General features: G+C 39.4%; 1 protein-coding gene across 1 annotated transcript in view; it reads left to right on the forward strand.

Annotated features, from left to right (window-relative positions):
- The first annotated feature begins 290 nt into the window (after positions 1 to 290).
- CPM (carboxypeptidase M) overlaps positions 291 to 22362 on the forward strand; it is a 60198-nt gene continuing 38126 nt past the window's right edge. Inside the window, exon 1 of the mRNA XM_004675906.2 lies at positions 291 to 453. Coding sequence (XP_004675963.1) covers positions 294 to 453 — 160 coding nt within the window. The 5' untranslated portion in view covers positions 291 to 293. The remainder of the gene's footprint in view (positions 454 to 22362) is intronic.

Consider the following 22362-nt stretch of genomic DNA (forward strand, 5'->3'; position numbering starts at 1 on the left):
CGCGGCTGGGCGCAGCTGCCGCAGCTGCAGGGCGCCCGGGACGCCTCGAGCGGGAGACGGAGGGGAGGGATGGAGGGCTCCGAGGCTGCTGTCCGCGCTCGGGCAGCACAGACTCCTCAGGAAGTAGTTTCCAACTTTTACCTCCTTAGGAGGCTCGGAGTCTTAGTGCCCGGAGACCTGCGACTAGAATTCAGCGTCAGAGCTAGCAACGTCCCTCCTGTCACTCCTTCCTTATCTGTCCTCAACTTTATATTTTTTTGTTTTTTTGGTTTTTTTTTTTTCACCTCTAGAACATGGACTTCGCACGCCTCTGGCTGGGGCTGCTGTTGCCTTTGGTAGCTGCGCTGGATTTCAGCTACCACCATCAGGAAGAAATGGAAGCGTTTTTGAAGAATGTTGCCCATAACTACAGTTCTATCACTCACCTGCACAGTATTGGGAAATCTGTGAAAGGTAGGGTTCTGATCTCGGGCTCTTTGCCAACCCCTAGCCTTTATTTTCATTCATTAAATATGCTCAGCTTGTCTGTCTCCTCTCCATGGAGCTACTCAGAGGGTCTCCAGGCGGGCACACCAGTGCCTGGCGAGTGGGTTGCTTTCCCCTTTTGTGTGTTTTGTTGCTCTATTTTGTTGGGGGAATTGTAGGAAGGTACATGTCTCTGCTGTTATTTGGTGTCACTGGATCCTAGGCGTTAACTTCTGCTTTGAGTCTTGCAGAAATTGGTATCCTGGAGTTACTCCTTTTTCAGATAAACTTCTGACAAGGAAGTTCGTTTATCTAGCTCAGATTTCCCTTTTTGTTGGCTCTTTTAAATATGATTTAGACTGTTAATATCATTTGGTCACACATCTTCTAAAATAGTGCAGTTGTATTGGTAAAATTTCTGCCTGGTATAATTAAGCCCTATGGCTTAGTTATTCAAAACTATCATTTTATAAGCTTCTTTAATTTTAAATAATACAGTTCTGTGTTATGCTTTGTGTCATAAATAATTAGTTATGCAAAAAAGGAGTCTTTGATACCAATTAAAGACTTTTTAAAATTATACATGTTCTGGATAATAGATATGTTAGCAGTAATTGGCACTACTTGAACTGAGCTCTTTCACCCTTATCATTTAATTGCTTTATGTTTTAATTTAGGAGTTGCTTAATAAATAGAAATATAACTATATTAAGAAATTCTCATTTTTATAGGTTGGGAATTTGAGTCAGAGGGAAATTAAGTCTTTTGTCTAAGATCGCTCAAATAAATAAGCTTTAGAACCTGAATTGGTACTCCAAGACATTTGGGGAACAAGACAAATAGTTGGATACTACTTCTTAATTTTCTTTTATAATATAGAACCCCCGAAGTGATTACCAAAAAAAAAACCTTAATGTTTAAATCAAGCAATTTGGCAAGTTCATGCAATTTTGGATCTCACCTTTTTATGAGGTGTGTTCAAACTCTACCTGCATATTAGCTGTGAGCTTTTGAGTCAACTGGGATTGGTGACCGTATTTTTAACCATTTTCCGAAGCTATTTTAAGGTCATGGCTTTTCTATGAAAGAGGTATTATGTAAATTTACTTACATGCAATGCAAAATAAAAATCCAGGACGATGTGTAATGGTACCTTTGTTTTAAAACAACATTGCCAAAGAGTTGGTGCCAGAATTACTGTCTATTATTGCTCTATAACCCAAAATTATAGAGGTTGGATGTGTGAGAAACCATATCTTGAATCAGCATATGTATGCAACCTTTTGAAATCATTTCCCTCTAGGGCTAGAGAAGAGCAATTTCAAAAGATCTAAGAATACTAATTATATTAATAAAGGAAATATAGAACACAACCTGTTTGAGTTATTGTTCCGTCATCATTTTAACCACAAGATGATGAGAATGCTGTTAATTTTAAGTACTATATGATTTAGTAAGTTTTTAATGTTTCAAGTACAAAGTGCATTTGGAGGAAAGTTAGGGTCTCGCTTAATGTGAACCAGCTATTCTGATTTGCTATGTTAATATCAAACCACAGTAATAGTGAAAGTTACAACAGGCTTTTTTTTTCTTTCTTAACCTCATATGCATTCTTGTGGTTATTAAAGGATTGAGGAGTTACCATGTGAAAATAAAATCTGACACTAGTGGTCAAATCTTTGTGTTGAGTATGTTGTTCTGATAATTACTTGGATTAAGAAAAATCCCAAATCTGTCATTAGGCTCCAAGTGGTATATTAAAGTGTGCACTAGTCCTGGGAGTTGGCTGCCTAAGTATCACGGCATGTTAGCACGAGCATTCAAAGACTGCTCCTTTGGGCGCTCTTTTCACTAGATAGACAATTTTCCCTGGGCATCCTGCCCTCTGGTGTATGATAACTTTGTTTAGTAAGTAGGATTTGCTACATGTGTTATTTTTATTATAAACACTCAACAAACTATCCAGGAGAAAAAGTAGTATTTCTACCTGACCAAATGCTTAGTTTTATAAATTCATTTTATTGTTGTAATCATGGATTCTATTCTGCTTCCCCACCCCCATTTTATATCTTTTCATCGCATATGTCCATAAATTGACAAAATCTGCAGTCCAATGAATTGGTTGCTATAGCGTTGTCCTCTAGATTTTATGAATGCTCTTCCAAACATCTGTAAGGCTTCTGATGATCTTATATACAGTGAGGCTATAAAACCATTGATAAAGATCACATGAATTGGCTTAATTTATAACAAATTTGTTACTTTTGTAATTTTCCAATTTTAATTTGAAGCATTTGAAACCCACACCAAAGTTGAGCACATGGATATGCTTCACCTAGTTTCAGCCATAGTAGACTGACCATATTTCAGTTAAGCCTTTTGGAGGAAACCCCATGATCTAATGAAATAGTAAGGAAAACCTTAGGTAAAATACAGGAGAAGCTCAAAAAGTACAACTGAGTAAAATCAGAAATAATATAATGTTCATTGGTTCCTTCTTTTATTCCTTCAGTGAAGCGAGCACCTCCCTTTTTTATTCAAACCCCCTTTGTTTAGAAGGATTTCTGATACATTCATTAATCTATATTTATTAAAGATTTATGGTTATTTATGTATACAAGAGCTGGGGTGCAGGCCAGATGTTGGGGGATGGGGTGAGAGGATTTGCCAAAGACAGAGGGGGAGCAGAACAGGTGGATCTACTGAAACCCACTGCTAAGGAGAGCAGCAGTGAGACAGGAGAGGTCTGCTGAGCCATGTGGGTCAGCTCCCTGGCTGGGGATGGAACTCATGCTGCAGTGGCTGGTAGTAGCTTGATAGCATTGAGACTTCAACCCCTGCACCACCAGGGAGGTGCTCAATAATCTATATTTATTTGTTTAATGGATTACATAAAAACCTTATGAGGCAAATATTGTGCCATTTATTCCCTGCTGTCAGGTCTTTTAATCTTATTTTTTATCTTTTAAATTTTTGTTCTTCTTTTATTCTTGTTTCTTTTTTATTTTCCTATAAAATACAAATGTATTTATTATTTATTTTTCCAGTTAACCTCTGCACATCCCAAAAAAATTAGTTCTAGGGCTATTTAAAGTGAGATCTCTTGCTACCCTATTTTAGAATTCTTTTCTTACCTTCTGCTAAGTCTGATCTTTACTATCTGAAAAAGGAAGGTTGCAAAGGGAAAGGTGTAGATTATAAAAGTCATTTATCGGCCCTCCCTGGTGGCTCAGCGGGTTAAAGCACTGCACTAAGAAGCTTAAGCCAATTCCTCATGATTTCGATCCCCGCCTGCCCCAGAGGAGTCCACATGGCGTGGCAGACCTCTCCTGACCCACCCGCTGCTCCCCTCAGCAGTGTACTTGGTCGATCTGCCTGTTCTGCTCCCCACTCTGTTCCTGGTGAATCCTCTCACCCTCCACATCTCTGGCCTGTACCCCAGCTCTGTATGAATAAATAAATAAACCTTTAAAAAAAAGTCATTTATCAAGTGCTTTCCACATATTAGGTGTTTTAATGCTCTTTTAATCTCAACAACTCAAAGAAGTTATTATCCTCATTTACAAACCTGGTCTCGGAGATACAGAAAGTTAACTTACTGAAGATCACAGGTTGAGAAATGTTAGAAGGTGTATTCAAACCCAGACATACATACATCCTCAGCACGCAATACTTTAAAGAAAAAAGCAGGAGCTTGACACAGATACTGACAGTTGCTGGAGACTGAGGTTGTTTTAGAAAGTTTGTGATCCCGCTTTGGGCACATTTGTTTCGAAAGTACAGCTTCTGCCAAGGATCTGTACTGGCCAGCAGGGTAGCCAAGAGGTACTTAGCTGTGAGTGGACAGATGTGCTAGACGTGACTCTGAAAACTTAACCCTCAGAAGTAAAACATTTCAATGACATTTTTATACACTACATATTAAAATGGTAATATCTTGGATAAATAGATTAAAAAAGGAAATAATTTCAAATTAATTTCACTGGTTTCTTTCATTTAATGTGATATGGTTATGAGAATATTTTAAATTACCTCTACGATATGCACCATATTTTGATTGGGTTGGGCTGCTCTAGAGAGTTTTGTGAATGGTATTTTTCTGAGTTCAAAAGGATTTCAAGCTCATTTAGATAAAAATTAAAATCTCACCACCTGAAGAAAACATTTGGTAAAGTGGAATCACTGAGTACACTGTTTGCTGACACTCCCCACCCCCCTTGCCGTCACCATCCAGCAAACCAACAGACCTGTTTCTAAAACTTGTTGATTAATGCCTGCCTTATAGTCCATCAATGGATATACTGTTCTTAACTTACTCCTCACTGGTGCACAATTGGTTTCTGAACTTTTCCTGTTCTGAACAGTGCAGTTGTGAGCACCCTCCTAGCTAAGATAGAAGTCTTCAGAGCAGAAACTTTACAACCACCATGACTAGTTCAAATGTTAGATCCTATACTTTGTAACATATATCCTTGCCGGGTTATTAGTAGATGCAGAGTAAATGCTACATAAAAGCTGCTATTTGAGATACATTAGCTCTATTAGGGATACATTTACCCAAAGGAAATTACTGGGTTTAAAGCAATTTTATCTATTTCTACTTGTAACCAAACTGATTCTTAAAAGAATGTGATGATTTATAATTTCATGAAAAACATTTGCTAAGAAAAAAGTCTTCTAACATGTATATTTATCAATCTAGCATTAGTGGTTTGAAAATATCTATGGTGTTTGTCCTAAATTCCAGTTATATAAGTACCTTCCTAGTAGATTTAAAATTTTGCTACGTGTGGGTCTTATGTTTTCTTATAGTAATAACAGTAGCAGCAGCAGTAGCAGCAGCAATAATTAAAAATAATAATAATGGGGGGCCCTCCCTGGTGGCGCAGCAGGTTAAAGCACAGCACTAAGAAGCTTAAGCCACTTCCGCATGAGTTCCATCCCTGACCGCCCCGGAGGTGACCACATGGCACGCAGACCTCTCCTGACCCGCCCGCTGCTCCCCTCAGCAGTGTACTTCGTCGATCTGCCTGTTCTGCTCCCCACTCTGTCTCTGGTGAATCCTCTCACCACCCCTACACCTCTGGTCTTTACCCCAGTTCTGTATGCATAAATAAATATTTAATAATAATAATAATAATAATGGAAGATATTATGTCAGTTTCTCATTGTCACATTTAAGTATAAGGGAAAAGTTATTGCTTATGCTTTTCGTCTAAGAACTCTCATCTTTACATATTAAATTTTTTTTATTTTTCTACCAAGAATCTTCATACCATTTCAGATATTGAGAAATCTCCTTAAAATTAGCCTAGAGTTCTACCTTAAAGTTGTGTGTGCTGTGTCCACATACACAGATCTTTCCTTGTTTACTGCCTCTTACTGGATAAACTTTGGCTTTCCTGTTGCTCTCGAAAAGCACATTGTTTTAGGTTTTCTGTCATACTCTGCTCATTTCTCAAGTGTGACAGTAAAGTCAGCTTTATACAGTTTTCCTGTATAAAATGACCTTTGTAATACAAATATTGATAATTTGAGTTCTAAATATCAGTACTACTAATATCTAGGAATTGCAGCTATAATCTACATTTTTCTGGCTTAAGTTATATTGGGTTAGCAAGCCCACCTCCACTCTTTACTTTGAAATACAAAGTCCTTTTCTTAAACAATCTATGAATTTTTGTCAGCATACAACTGAGGGGCACCCCCAGGACCTCCAAGATTGAATGCTCTCACATGGTTTGGCCACTTGTGTACAGAAGGCACAAAAGAATTAGTGTGAAAGAACTTTATTTAGTGCTCATAGAGAGAGAAGAAAGGCAATTTTCCACAGTAAATCACCCAAATTACCCACCTCCTGTGGGCGAATGTCCAGCCAAATAGGGTCACCCTGAAGTGGAGCCACTGAGGCCTGAAAGCTTACAAGTGGAAGGTACCTTCTGGTGGGGAACTACAGTAAAGCATTCTGAAGTAGGTCCCAGGAAGCTGGGACCAAATGAGATGTCACATCAAGATAACTGCCCTTGCCAGTCTCCTCAGGTGTCTCTTACAAGTGTCTCTACATGTCTCTCTTCCACATAGCTCCTTCCCAGCAATACCAGTGTGCATGTCAGGCCATGGGAGAAGGAGCTATCTTCTGTATTATACAGCTTGGCTTGGCTGATCAGCTCCACCCATCATTACGGGGTACAGGGAACATCATACCTCCCCCCTTTTATGGAGATGTCTCTGTAACATTATCTGCCTTGTTTTACAACCATTCAGTATTTCTAAAAGGTATGGCCTTTGCATTCTTATAAGGAAATGACTTAGATTTCTCCTATATTTGTAGTATGACATTTTAAAAGAGGAAATTGAGATAAAAAATCACCAGTCACACAAAATTTTATTCTTTATCATATGTATAGTGACCCATTTATCCCAAATCTTAAATATATCTAAATGATATACTAGGGGCGAGTGGCATTTGAATCTTCTTCAAAATAGTGATGATGGGGCCCTCTCTGCTGGCATAACAGGCTAGGACACAGGACTGCAAGCTAGCTGCAGCCACTTCAGTGTGAATTCCATCCCTGGCCCCGGAGGTGACCCACATGGCGCAGCCCGCTGCTCCCCTCAGCAGTGTACTTGGTTGATCTGCCTGTTCTGCTCCCCATCCTGACTCTGGTGAGTTCTCTCACTTCCCTGCACCTCTGGCTTGTACTCCAGTTCTGTATGCATAAATAACAAATAAATCTTTAAAAATATATAGTGATGGGCCCTCCCTGGTGGCGCAGCGGGTTAAAGCACAGCACTAAGAAGCTAAAGCCACTTCCGCATGAGTTCGATTCTTGCTTGCCCCGGAGGTGACCACATGGCGTGGCAGACCTCTCCTGACCCGCCCGCTGCTCCCCTCAGCAGTGTGCTTTGTTGATCTGCCTGTTCTGATCCCCACTATGTCTTTGGTGAAGCCTCTTGCCGCCCCTGAGCCTCTGGCCTGTACCCCAGTTCTGTATGCACAAATAAATAAATCTTAATATATATATATATGATGGCCAACATCAAGTGCATTTTGTCTATTTGCCTGGTACTTTATGTGTATGCTTGACTTACTCATTGTAACCATGGTATGAAATACCATTATTATCTCCCAACTGAGAATTGAGATTAAATGAATTGGCCAAATTTAGTAAAAGACAGTGGGGTGATTGGGACTGAAGTCTGTCTTGTGCCAAATACTAAACCCGTAAGTCTCGTTGCTTATAAAGAAATGCTTCTCCACATGGCTCTTCTGTTCTTGTCCCTTACCCCCTCTCCTGCCTTTGCCTCTTGCACTTGATCCCTGTGATGCTAAAAAAAAGTTAACAAACATCCTCTATAACCCAAGAAAAAGCCTCTATGTGCTGAGTGCTCATCATTCAAGTTCCTTGATTTCTTTTCCATATTCACAAATTTCATCCAAAGGAATTTTTTTTTAGGTGTAAAATTAAAATTGTTTTCTACATACACAAACTCCTTGGTTTTGAGAAAAAAGGAGAAGGCTGAGACTGGTTTGTGTTCTGATGGGACTTCCACCAATCAAACTACCTTCTCCTGAGTTGAGAACTATGGTTCTCTTAAGAGCAGTACCGCCCCCTAGAGGGAAATTTGAAAATGTAAGGGAGGTTTAGGTCATGACCTACAAGTCTTAGAGAGGGAACATTCCTGATCTTGTAGACAATGCACTAAATAGTCCTGCTTCGCAAACAGTGATTCCCTGCATTTTCCAGTGTCCTCCTTAGGTGAAAAGCTGGCTTATAATTAGCTGAGCCTAAAACCAAACTCTATTTTGTATAAACACGACTGCTTCCCCCACAATTTCTATATATACTAATCTTTCCATTAATGTAACTATAGGAAAATTAAGAAAATTGTATTTTGTCTTGCTCTGAACTTTCTTAAGAGATATTCTACACTCATAAAAGCCTAACACCAATGATCACACAGTCAGTTAACGTCTGTGATGGAGGTCTTCATAGTGACTTTCAGTATTGCTATAAGCATCTGACTTTTACTTTATGTCTTCCAGCAAATTGTGCCAAGTTTTTACATTCTACTACTATGTTATTATATACTTCTTTCCTTTTACTTCTTTATATACAGAACAATATGTTGATCTTTTAAAATTTATTCATATAAATGTGGTATATTTTCTATGAATTTTATGCCAGGAGGAAATACAATATATTGGACATCAGAGAGGAGCATTCACTGATAGGATTAGCAACTGTTGGGCTAAAATCACAGACTTACGAGAGTTGATAAGAACCCACCTCAAATGTATGTAGCCAGCAACCAAAGGGGATTTGTTCCTGTTCTTAATCAATGAACATGTATGTCTGGAAGTCACACTGTGGTGACAGTAGTGTCTAGACTTGAGAGATAACTGCCATTAGCTGCTTCCTTCTCTCAGTTTGTGTGTTTGAATGTCCCGTTCACAGAGAATATGAGATAAAAAGATTCTTTAAAAAAATTTAATAGGTATATCAAATATTAACTTGCATTTGGGGTGGCAGAAGATTAAATCAACTCTTCTGTCTAGTGATTTAAAACAACTGGTCTTCCTAGCTCTTTGGCAAGTCGATGCATAGTACTTTGTTAAGGGGTTAGTATGTCTTAATTTAAATTTATAAAAGGGACTTATGTTGCACATTAAAAATGTTTTTTTCTGGTTTGGGAGGATTGCTGCATACTTTAAAAGTATAAATTCTCTGGTCTGTAACTGTGCCACGTGCATAATTCATCTGGCTCAATTGGAAGGCTCCATCTCCAACACATCAGAAAAACTCCAACTTCAAACAAGTTGCCTTCAAGCTATAGCCACAGACTTCTGAATTTACCCAGAGCCTCAGATAACAGCCTTCAAGGCACAGGATATGAAAGCATTAATGATTGTGTTATACATTTTCCTATCACAGAGTTCAGAAGAAGTCAACTGAGTAGCCCTTCTTTTTGCTGAAATTAGTTGTTCTATTTGTTCTGAGAGAGAAGGAAGCTCTCTGAGAAGCCAGAACCACACTTAAGGAAAATGAATAAAGTCACACAGAACTGAGACTTCTTTCCAACAAAGGGTACAAGTGTGTTATAAATACAGTTAGGTGAAATCATTGTCACATTTTTAGAGCAGGAACAAACAGTGACCAATTGATCATTAGTTTAATTATTGGGGCTTAGTGCAATATGTTACCTCCTCCTGGAAACATTTTTTTAGCCCCCTGGGCAGTTACAACCTCCTTGTGCTCCTCTTTCTGAGCATCTTTCAGTAGCTCTAGCTAAGTTATACCTGGAGACAGAAACCAGGCTTTGTTCACCTTTTGATCCTAAGCCCCAAATATATTCATGTGATGGTCACATGTATTCTACGTAGGTCAAAGTGAAGCATTTGCCATGCATGGTAAAAAAAAAAAAAAAAGTATCAATGTAAATCACTTTATACAGTAGACAGCTTTTATTTTATGAGTTTGACATCCTTGGTAGTCATCCAGTGACAGGTTCTTTAGTAGGTAGTTGGGTATGTACGTGGCGCTTAGAGGAGCAGTTTAACAGCAGAGCTAAGCTTGAGAGGCATCAACAGGAAGATGTACTGTAATCAAGGACAAATAATCTAACAGAAATTGAGTAGGCCAGAATAGGACTACAGGACACTCTAGCAGTTAGAATCTGGTAGAGATAGAAGCCAACAAAAGAAATAAAAAGAATATCAACAGAGTGTTGTCACAGATACAGATGGGAAGCAGTTCAAAGAGGCTGTTTGGGAGTTCCATAATGGGCCACCCACTAGTGAATTACTGGAAGGACTCACAACTCCACATTGAATAGCACTCACATCACTCCAGCTGTGACCTGTACCAACCCCCACCAGGGAAGTTAACCCAAGTCCTGGCAGTCCAGAGCGCAAGATACAGACCCACAGTAAGTACCAGGTAGTCGTCACAGAGTTTCATTTTTACTTAGAATAACATTTTCAAGTTGGTATGTCCTGGCCCAGTGCCTTACAGGTACAACATGACATCACTAATTAGTTGAAATTCCAGGGGTTTGGTGTTCAGATTTTGGGGAAGGGTCATCACCATCTCTGCCATGTCTGCAGTAAAGCAGACTGTGTTAACTCTTTCTTCCTCATTGAATTCTGCATATGCCAAGCTTACACAAACTCTGATAAAATATTAATGGTCCATATTTTCAAGAAAAAATTCCTGAATATCTAAGAAGATATTTTTTCAGCTATTAAGATATTAATTAATAATATCAGATATAATATTATTATATTATATATTATAATAATGATATATAATAATATCAGATATAATATAATAATAATATTCAGATATTAAGATATAATTGACATAAATTATACAAAGTGTGCATGCATGATGATTTGAAATATATATCAAAATGGCTACCAAAATAAGGTTAGTTAACACATCCTTCACCTGACGCAATGGCTGTTTTGTTGTGGTGGTGGTAAGAACATTTAAGATTTATGCATTTGGAAATGTTAACTATAGTCACACCACTGTACATTAGATCCTGAAAACTTACTCACCATCTGGGCCTCCCTGGTGGCTCAGGGGTTAAAGTCTCAGCGCTATCAAGCTATCGCCAGCTACTACACCAAGCATCGATCCCAAAAAAAAAACTTACTCATCTTCTGACTGGAATTTTGTACCCTTTGACCAGCATTTCCTCATTTCCATGACCCCCAGACCCTGGAAACCACCAGTCTATCCTTTGCTTCTATGAGTATGGCTTGTTGAATTCCACATGGAAGTAAGAAGTAGTATTTGTCTTTTCTGATTTAGTACACTTAGTAAAATGCTCCCAAAGTTTATCCACATTGTCACAAATGGCAGAATTTCTTTCATTTATATAGCTAAATGATAGCCCACTGTGTTTGTGCGTGTGTGACATTTTCAGTTTGCTTATCCACTTACCTGTCAATAGACACTTAGTTTGTTTAGATGTTTTGGCCATTGCAAATGATGTTGCAAGAAACATGGTGTGGACATTTCTTCAAGACAGTGTTTTTATTTCCTTCAGATATATACCCAGACATGGGATTGCTAAATACTATGGTAGTCCTATTTTCAATGTTTTAAGGAATATCCACACTGTTTTCTGTAGTATATATATGAACTTATATTGACATACCAGTAGTATATAACATAAGATAGAAATTTTTTATTGAAAAGTAATTTAGGAATAATATCATTATTACAAAAATAAAGCCATTTATACAGGGGGGATTTAATCTTGCTCTCATTTTCTAGGAAAACTATTCAGTAGGATCACTGAGCATGGGAAAATAAAAGAAATTCAGCTGCAGTTTAATGAGGTCCTATTATCTGCCCGACACTGCAAATTTCTCTCATTTAAACTATATGAAAAGTCTGTGTTATATTACTTAAATTTTAGAGGTGAGAAAAAAAATTATGAAGTAACTGATGATCCAAAGTTGTTCTTGGTAACTGATAGATTTGGGTCATTAATTCAAATTTGTCTTTTAGTGATTCATTTACATACTCATTCAACAAACATTTATTGAACACCTATTGTTTATTAGATCCTATGTAGAAAGATCCAAAGAACAAGATCTGGACCTTCGCCTTCAGGAACAAGGGCCTTACATCCAATCACTGTAGTGGGAAAAGCATTATAGCAAGGCTATGAACTTTCAAGAGTCTGAGGCTCCCTTGTGCTTGGAAGAATTGTGAAATACTCATCACGAAGTTGATATTTGAGCAAAGGTGAGAGGCAGTGAGGTGAGGGGGTTGGAGTTCTAGATAAAGTGAATGGGAAAACAGACTGAGCCTAAGGATGAGGTGGGATTGTTCTGCCCTTAATGCTTAACCAGCTCGGACTGCCTCATACATGTGGTTGAGGTGAAAGGTTTCGTGGTGATATCTAAAGCATCTTAGCAATTTGGGTCTCTTAACCTGTATGCACTGGAAAATACAGTGTTGTAGGATTTTGTCACTGTAGTTTTTTTGGAAACAGATTGCTTAAAGAACAGTGATAAATGAGGAAAATATTTTGACTCACGTAACTTTTCACTAAAGTTGCAATCCTTCTAGCCCCAAAGGAACTGTTCATAGGACATTTTGTACTTTCTCTGGGGAGATGCTTTTTTTTTTTTTTTTTTAAGGAATACAAATGGATATTTGAGTATAACAATAAAGTTTTACAGGTCATTGACAACTTCTGGGTACTAGCCACTTTTATTATGCATTTTTAAAAATCCTAACATAAATCCTAACATAAATTAGGTAATACTCCTATTTTACAGATGGGTAACTGAGGTGAGGAAAGTGTGACTTGCCCAAGACAGCTTAGCCAGTAAGTGGAAGTGCTGGGAATTCAGACCTTGGTCTCTCAGGATTCACAATCCTGTCTTTGAGTTTTTAAATGTTCCATAGAGCCTGGAAACTTCTGTTGCGGGAACTTGGGATATTTCCATGGGTAAAAAGAGAGAAGACAGCGTTAAGTTTTTTATACAAGATTACTCAGAAGACTTTATGAGACTCGATTCCCATGGCCAGAGTGGGTGACCTGAAAATAGTTGCATGTGGCAAGAATAGACTGAGGATGTACCATAGGCCAGGCAGGGGCCAGATTCTGTGGCGGGTGTCAGAGGCCACAGTCCCTGTCCTTTGGGATTTACAGTTCCATTTTGTGACGCATGTATATGTGATGACTTACAAAGGCTCAGAGCCCCCGAAACTTATCAAAGCAAGGTTGTATGTGTTAGAAAATATGGAATATTTCCTGTATGTACAGCCAAGTGCTAGGAGCTTGTGTAAATAACAGAATGTTTTGGCTGAGCACCTATGTGTTTGAGTTAGGCAAAAGATCTCACGCTTCAACCTCCACACCCATATCCTTGTTAAACTCCAGGAAGATATTTTCTATAATTATGCCAAAATGCTAAGAAACACTAACTGCCTCTGCTGCTTTGCCTGCCTCTGGTGCTTCCTCCTCATAACTGGGATTCAGACTTATACAAATGCCATTGATAGACAAATTGGAATGAGAGGGTAGTGAGCAGAATCTGGCCGTTGGACACTAATGTTCACCCACTAAGATATCTTAGAGGCTAAGACTGCAGAAGCCTTGGGAAGGATGGTGCATACAGCATCAAATTGCCCACTGGGTAGGACAGAGTCCACTCAGGTTCCTTAATATCTGGGAGAAGGGGACGCAGTACGGGGTGCTTGACCTGTCTTGACCACCCTCAGCTCCTTCTACCAGGAGTCAGGAAGTCAGGAAGTCGATCAGATAAGTAACTGTCCTTCTCACCTCTAAAGGGAGCCAACTTTGTCTTCTCACCTCTAAGGGGGGCAAGTGTTGGAAGTATATATAGAGACACATTAAGGAAAACAAAATAACATTTTACATTGGATAAACAAACAGAATCCCAGGTTGCCAAATACTAAGGCTTACTCTATCAGCAATTCAAACTATAAGGGACATATTATGAGCTGGCATATATTTGCATGTGGTATAGTGAGGAACCACTCAGTTTGGAGATGGAAATTCTAGGGAAATAGAATAAACTAATGGAATAGAGTGCCACCCAGTAGGAGAAGGTAACTCAGCATTTAATTTCCAAAACATCTTGTAGGAACCATGGTGTGATCTTCTAGGTCACAAGTAGTTTCTAGTTTCAAATATTTTAAATATCACCATGTTTCTCAGTTGCCAATATCCCAACTTATATAACAAATGTGTTAAAAATCCCAGTTACTGAATAGCTGAACCGGAATTTGAACCCAGACACTGTACTCGTTAGGATCTGTGTTCTGAACCACTGATAAATTGCATTATTATTGCTTATAAATATATTAAGGATATGAGTACAAATATTATATGTTCCCTTATTCTGATAGCTCCCCAATTTTAGTACCTGTACCAAGGTCTCCTTCTTACCAAGATTTCAAAAATTAAGACTAAATACTTAATTTTTACCGTGCCATCTAAACTTAAAAATCTTTTCTTAAAGTGATTGCCTGATGATTATTTGTTTTAAAGGTAGCTACCTATGAAGAATAAACTTAGGAAAAGGCTTAACTCAATTCTCATTGGCCACTTCTGACCTGGAACCTAGTTTTGTGAATGGATTAGTGTGTGGACAGATTTTACATCCTCTAGTAAATATTTTGAAATAGCTTAAATAGTTTTAAAAAGTGCCTGATTTTTGTTAGCAGAAAGAACTAAAGATTTTGAAGTCACTTAGAGAGCAGTCACCAGAGCCAAAAAGGTAAAGTGGTGTGGAAAGAAGCCTACAGCTTTGGTTAAATTTGATCATAATGTCTGTAGGTAGGTAGACACAAAGGCACTAAGATGACAGCAGGCAAAACCTGTGTCCCGAGAGCTACACCTGAAGAATACGGGCAACATCTCAGCCAAACATGGTGTCAGAGCCTGAAAACAAGCCAGAATGAATCACAGACTGGATCCTTCGGTATTTCTAGCTGTCATGGTGTGGAATTGTTATCCTGTTATTTGGGTCAAAAATGAGGTTGAGGTAGGCCTCTATCTAAAAACAACCCAACCTTAGATTAATTGACTTATTTCCATTAATGCTGGCTACCAGACATTAATAAAAGTAGACCACTAAAGTAAAGTAGACTACCATGTTAAACACCAGTTTTTAAATGTAAGGAAGAGACTGTTGTGTGTTCAATTGTGCATATGGGCAACAAATGAACAAGGCTTCACTAGATGATTCTCTAAAGGGAGGTGGATTAACCCAGTACCTTTCTTCATTTCCATGTTTCTCTTTCTCTGCCATTCAGCTCTTCAGTGTCTGTGTTACACTGATGAGTTTAGAGATACCAACTCATCTACCAAGCATGTTTCCTGTGTACCAGGCCCTGTTCTAAGTGCTTTTCAAGTGTTAGCTCATTTTCACATTAGAACAACCCCATAAGATACACTTATAAGCCCTATTTAATACATGAGGGAACTGAGACTCCAAAGAATTAAAGATGAAATTGCAAAATTGCAATTTGAACCAGAAACCTGGCTCCAGTTAGGTATAACTACCAGTCCTCCAAACCGGCTATTTCAGCAGAAAACAGTGCTTAGAGAAAAATTATGCTCTGATGAGCTGAAAATAACCTGCCAGGAAAAGATATTTGTCATGCCTCCATGGTTATCAGACTGTCCTGAAAGGAACCTCTTTGATGCTGAAAAACACTCCTGCCTCTCTGGCCCATCTGCAGACCAGCCCTGTGACTTCAGCGACAGTGTAAGTTATATAATTTATGGCGAGTCTAGTCTTGTGGTAAAACTTGAGAAAAGTATGTTTAGGTACAAGATATGGCATATCCAGTCAGGGGTGAGCTTGCTTATGCTTCAGTCTGGAATGCAGTGGTTCTCACTTTGTTTTGTATCACTTGAAGGAATACTAGACAGCCCTGAGTGAATCCACACTAGATCATAGTGCCTGGAAGTAGGCACAGGGTGCTTCTGGGGTGCTGGTGACATACCTATTTGTCCAGTTTATGAAATCCATACTATGCAGTGTACAGCTTTCTATGCATAGATTGTATTTTACATGGTATATATGAAACATGGTATATATGAAAGTCAACTAAAGTATATAAAAATGTAATCTCCTGAACTCACTTCTAGAAATTCCTCTCCTGGGCAGGACCCAAGACTTTTCAGTTGTAACACATATCCCCAGGTAACTTTGCTACAGATAGCCCAGAAATATAAGAAACACAGTGGTGCTACTGGATGAGACTATTGTTTCCTTGCTTAACACTGACCAACATGGACTATCTCAGCCAAGCAAAAGAACTGAGATGACTAAACCTAAGTGCTAGGATATATCCTAACCAATATTTTTTTTTAATTCACAAAAACAGAAAAACTCTGTATAAAGTGCCTGCAACATGATTTACCTGAATCCTTATATCGACAGTTACAAATCTTTCTGCATTTTAACAGACAAAAAAATATATGTCAAGCCTGTCTCTGCTCTACCAAAGCTAATTTCCATTAGAAGCAAATCATGACTGTATCACTAGCTGTGCTTCAGTGCCTCTTTTTCCCTCTCCACCAAGCATAAAGGCGCTCCCTGGTCTTCTCACTGGGCCTTCATCATGTCATTTCATGACTGTTTACATGGGCACTAAACTACAGAGCAGGACACTGTCTTTGGTTTCCAAGAGTGCATGTAATCCCAAGTGACATCTGCCCTAGCTGAGCACTGCCAACTTGAGCAATGAGACAACTCTAACAGCTCTCATGACCCTACTTCCCTTGAAAAATCTTCCTCATCCTTTCAGTCCAAACATTTGATTGTGGTGAAGTGAAACAAGTGACAAGCTTAAATACAGTCACTGTCTACACATTTCAATGCAACCGTGGTTAAGTGAGGCATGTTGTCAGAAACAGTAAAGGTCATCCACCATGTTCTGCAAATGAAGGGTGAGCGCTGATTGTTATATTCCCTTCTTGTGAGAAAGTGCCCAGTAAAGCCAAATAGTATCTCTGACATGATTCTTTATAATCATTTGGTCTTCTCCCTTAAGATTTCTGTATTACAACCCATGGAGTAATAGGTGCTTTCCAGAGGCCTGACTTGTATCATTCATGCACATGAAATCAATTGTAGGCCTCTTGACATGTGATGTGGCCCACTTATTCCTCAGAATAGTTGGCCAGTGAGCAATGTGCTATGTGACCAAGCTGCCTCCTATCCTCTGTCAAACTGGCAGAGCATACATTGTTAAATAAATACATACTCACAGAGATCAAGATAGGGTTTAAGAGGTAAGTAAACTCTGATGGCTTATTAACAGCTGCATTTCCTGATGCGCCTTCAGAAACAGGCTTGCCTCAACACTCATTTTAAAGGTAGGAGCTGATCTGAGATAGAAGCTAATTGCACAGTTTGATGAAGCTTAAGAGTGGGGCCTGGGAGATTTTCTGACCTTAGAAATGTTCAGTGTCAGTGACCCATGTAATCTTGGGTCCGCTCTGGCGGACATTTCAAAGTCTGAGCTCTCAGTGTTGCTCAATTGCACACATTGAATAAAAGCTACCCTTGTGGGCATAAGAGACCATGGTTAATGCTGTGTCCTTCAGCTTAGGAAAGACTTACGGTTGGTCAATTGCAATAAAACAGCCAAACAGTTGGGAAACTTAGTGACTTCCAAAATAAATGCTGGGTTTTGTCTATGTGTACACAGGCTTGCTTTACAGCTATAAAATGGACTTTAAATGGCAAGGAATTAGTGTCCCAAAGCCTCTGTACACACAAAAGAAGGTAAATACATGACATTCCAGAAAGCTCTGCTCATCAAGGAGTCTAATGGCTCTGCCTAAAGAAGTGGCTTGGTGATAGTTGCCTTTGTGAGGTAGGGAGAGGGCCATGGAGGACAAAGCTTTTGCTTTGTTTTGGGAGTTAGATGCCTCATGATTTAGGAGTTACATTCCTCAAGTATCTACAGTATCTAATATGGTCACAAAGGAAGTTCTGTTTTACGCTGGAAGAGCAATGTAGGACAATCTTAGAGTAAATCAAACAAACTGAAAAGTCCAGGATGGCTGAGCCTGTTTCTTATCTCTAAAGTGAAGATAGTCATGTTTGACCTAGCATAGAGTTTCTGTTAAGGATTAAATAACATGAGGTGGATTAACTAAGATGAAGTGTGTGAAGAAACTTTGGCAATGATGAATACTATCATTATTTTAGGCAGGTAGATTTTTCTGAAATCCTGAGTTCTTCCTGAGTGTTCCATGATTATGATGTTATTTCAATAGGCTACCCCCTTGTAATGCTGAAATTCTCAGTGAAACTCCAGAAATGATCCAGTGCAGTAGAACTTGTCACTAAAGTCATGATGCCTCTTGATGGGTGATCACTGGTCATGATGGTGAAAACATTGTAGCCAATTGTTCAGAAATCCTTTGGTAATTTCTGAAGGGTGTGGCAGTGATGGGGATATTTGGTACTGAGTTTGTAGGGGTGGTGTTATTTTGTTTGTTTGTTTAAGATTTATTTATTTATGCTTACAGAACTGGGGTACAGGCCAGAGGTGTGGTGGGTGAGAGTGTTATAGGGCACCTCAATTCAGAGAGAGGCACCCCTGAGGCCTCAAAACCTGCCTGCTCTAAGTGGGTTCTGCCATCCGCCGCAACAAGACAAAACATATAAAGCTTTAATGAAAAGTGACTTTAATACAGTGAATATACAATATGGAACACAAAGAATGTAACTTCTAAATCAAACACCTGAAGTTACCCATCCCCTCGTGGGCAAAAGTCAACCCAAAAGGGATTGGCCCAAAGCAAGGCCTGAAAGCCTGCCACAAGACTAAAGCACCTTCTGGATAGGACCCATGGAAAAGGGTCGGAAATGGCCAGACAAATCTGAGAGGAAAAGAGCAAAATCAAAATCAATATAAACACTGCCATAGTCACCTCCCTACAGGTATCTCACCCACATCTGCCTTAACCAGTCCAGGGTCAGGAAACAAGCCCGGTTTCTTCATCACATGTTTGCTGCTCCATGTGGCTTCCTTAGGTCTCCTTCTCCATCTGTCTCCCTTCTCTCTTCTTCTCTCTCCTTTTTCTCTGCTCAGTTCCACCCTCCTTCTGGGTGGTGCAGGGAACCTGGAACTTCCCTTCTCCTAGGGACCACCCAGTTACAAGAGGATTCACCAAAGACAGAGCAGGGAACAGAACAACAGGCAGATGTACTGAAATCCACTGCTGAGGGGAGAAGCGGGTGGGTCAGGAGAGATCTGCCTCACCATGAGCATCACCTCCCTAGCTGGGGATCGAACTCATTCTAGTGTGGCTTCTGAGAGCTTCAGAAAGTGGAGTTTTAATCCATTGCACCAGCAAGGAGAGCTGATTTTTTAAGCAGATAGTTAGATATGTATTGACTTTGCAATTGTAGGTATAGCAAATTTAAATTTAAATTCTACTTTACGACAAAAAAAATTAATTCTCACCAGCTCATGATTTAAATGATCAGGACTGTATGCTCATCTTCCCCTTGACTATATTAAAAATAAATAAAACATATGTAAATAATCTCATATTCATCATTCCTTTGTAAAAGGTTAGCAATTACCATGTAACTTCTTAAGTTTATACAAATCATTGCTGTGATTTTGTTAAAAGATTGATAAATTGAAAGGATCTTTGAAAGCTACAAAACTGGTCTTCACATTGGTTTAATATCTATTGGATGAGGCAGGGTTTCTCCTTTGTTCAGGCCCTTCTTTCCTCCTCAGCAGACCCCACCCACCTCCCCTTCCTCTCCTGTAGTAATAGTTTTGCTGCTAAGTTCCACCCAAAGCCAGAGGGGAGGGTTTATCAAGTTGATCAGAAAGAACTATTCCAGATATTTACATTCCCTCTTTTCCGTGATCCAAAGGCCAGACTTTCCTGATTTCTTGCTCTTATCCTATGTTAATAGCTTGGCCTTTGCTAAATTAATGACTTGACTAAAAAGACCAAAGATCACAGAACTCATATGATTTTGTGTTTTGTTATAGTAAAAATGAAAAATGTCCTGTAGCACTCACATTTCCATCAAGTGATTTAATAAAGCTAATGTACTTTGGTTTGGTAATGTTTACATGCACAGCAATTTCTTAATCAATTTCCTGCCTTTTCATCTGGAAACAGCAGCCTGAGAATGTCTCTCCTGGGGCCCCACTACCCTCCTCATGGTTTCAACTCCCAGGTGAACCACTCTACCTTTTCGTGATCCTGCATCTCTCCTTTCCAAGCTGCACAAGCCAGTAGGTCAGACTATGATACTTTACCTTTTTTAAACATTTCACTCCAGCTTTTCATTTTGAAAAATGTTAAATCTCTACAAAAGTTACAAAACAGTAAAATAGTGAGTCTTCATATAGGTCTGTCAGTTCTTATTTTCCACCTCCAGCTTCATCTTTCTCATGAGCCCTGTGTAGATTTTGCTGAACAACTAACATACCAAGTATTTCAGCATCATCTAAAAATGACTTCTTCCAAATTGCACACAACATACCATTATCAGATAAAGAAAAACACTAATCTCTCAATGTACTCTGCTTATAAACATATATATAGAGATAAATATGTAGTCATGCACAATAAACTAAGAAACAATATACCTCCCCAAACTACTTTCATAATTATTTCTCCTAGAATTACTGCAAAGCTCACACATTGTTTTCCTTTTAGTCTCATAATCTGGGACGGCTGCTGCCTTGTTGACATTGACCTGACTGTGCAGACTGGACAAGTTTGATGTCATTCACTGATTCCTGGTGAAGCAAAAGGGCATGACTTGAAGTCTCTCCAGAGCAGTCAGACTGGAAATCTTAGCAGTTTCCTGCCTCATTAGCCTAGAGATTCATAATGAAAAATTGTGCTTTGCCTTCCATCACTTTGGCAAGGAAGTCACATGAGGAAAGTTGTGAAAGCTGTGCGGAAGGCTACTGCTTTGGCACAATCAGCCAAGGTAACCCACCTCATGGCACTGGCCTCAGGCATTTTGTCCTGGGAATTTTGCATAAGATTCAGTGTGTGGACTGAAAAAGTAAATTCTCGTGGTGTCTAGTGGTGTGAATGCGTATGTTTTCCTGTTAGTAGATTTTGAAGTACGCGATCTCTCCAGACAGCCCCCTTCCACTTCACTACACTTCAGCATCTTCAAAACTTCAGTGGATACTGGTCTATCAGAACTGATCTGTAGATGTTCTGGAAACTACCTAGGGTTCCATAGGTCTCTTTTGGCATAAGGTCTCTACCTATATGTTATGGACACTGAACTTGAATTTGTTTCTTTCCTAACTCTGCTGCTAGGGTCTGTTGTTTGTCATCAACCAATTCTGTGCATTTGAGGCCCCTCAACTAGTGTGTGTTTACCATGCTTCTGGGACTCCTGGTGAATGTTGAGGATTAACTAACATAGGAACACCATAAGGTACCATTAACCCTACATCACAGATGAGAATGCTGGTTCAGTGAGATGAAGCAATTTGCCCAATACAAGATGGCTAGTTGCTGCATCAGCAACACCATGCTGATAGAGAAGTGGGAGTCGTGGAGCAGGCGGCACATTGCAGGGTGCTGCTGAAGAGCAAAGTCCTGGCCTTTTCACTGAGAGATGAATCATTTATCTGGGTAGGAGGACAAGGAGAAAAAGATGGGTGAACATAAAGAATGTGTTTTTCTCATCCAGGGCTTCAGGGGAACATGAATTTGCTGACCAGATCTTATCTGCTTGACAACCAAGTGTTTCCCAAACCCTGGCCATGGTTCTAGTCTTATCAACAAGGCATTCCACAGATCACTTTCTGGGGTCCTTTGTTACACATACATGGGTCCTTGGCCCCCTCGGCATTCCTAATCATACCTCCTCATGATGTATGTAAGTCAGGAGTACGTTATGCCTTGGTCCTCAACCCCCCAGGTGTTCCTGTCATGCCTTATGATGTAGACCCTTCCCATAGCAATCAAGCTTTCTATTCTTGATTTGATAGGCACTTTGTAAGGCTTGGCTTCTGTGACTGACTGACCAGCTCCTGAACTGATCAGTTCTGACCTTTGTACAGGAATGTAGAACTGCAGAAAACAGAATGGTGGCCGAATAGGCCACTTAGGTCTCACAGACCCACAGCTAGTAGTAGCAGAGCTGGGATTTAAACCCCAAACTTGATTCTAGAACCTGTGTACTTCACCATTAACTAAGGTGTGACTAACAGGTTACTACCTATCCTTTCAGGAGTCTCAGATGCTGTTTTGAGGCAGATGGTGTTTTGCTGAAATACCACTTATGATGTCCTTATTAAACTGTTGATAAAGTTATGAGATCTAAACCTCAGAACAGTGATACGAGTGAGAAGTCTTCCTCTGTTA

This window comes from Condylura cristata, unplaced genomic scaffold (assembly GCF_000260355.1).
Source record: "Condylura cristata isolate star-nosed mole 26May11 unplaced genomic scaffold, ConCri1.0 scaffold00004, whole genome shotgun sequence".
Lineage (NCBI taxonomy): Eukaryota > Metazoa > Chordata > Mammalia > Eulipotyphla > Talpidae > Condylura > Condylura cristata.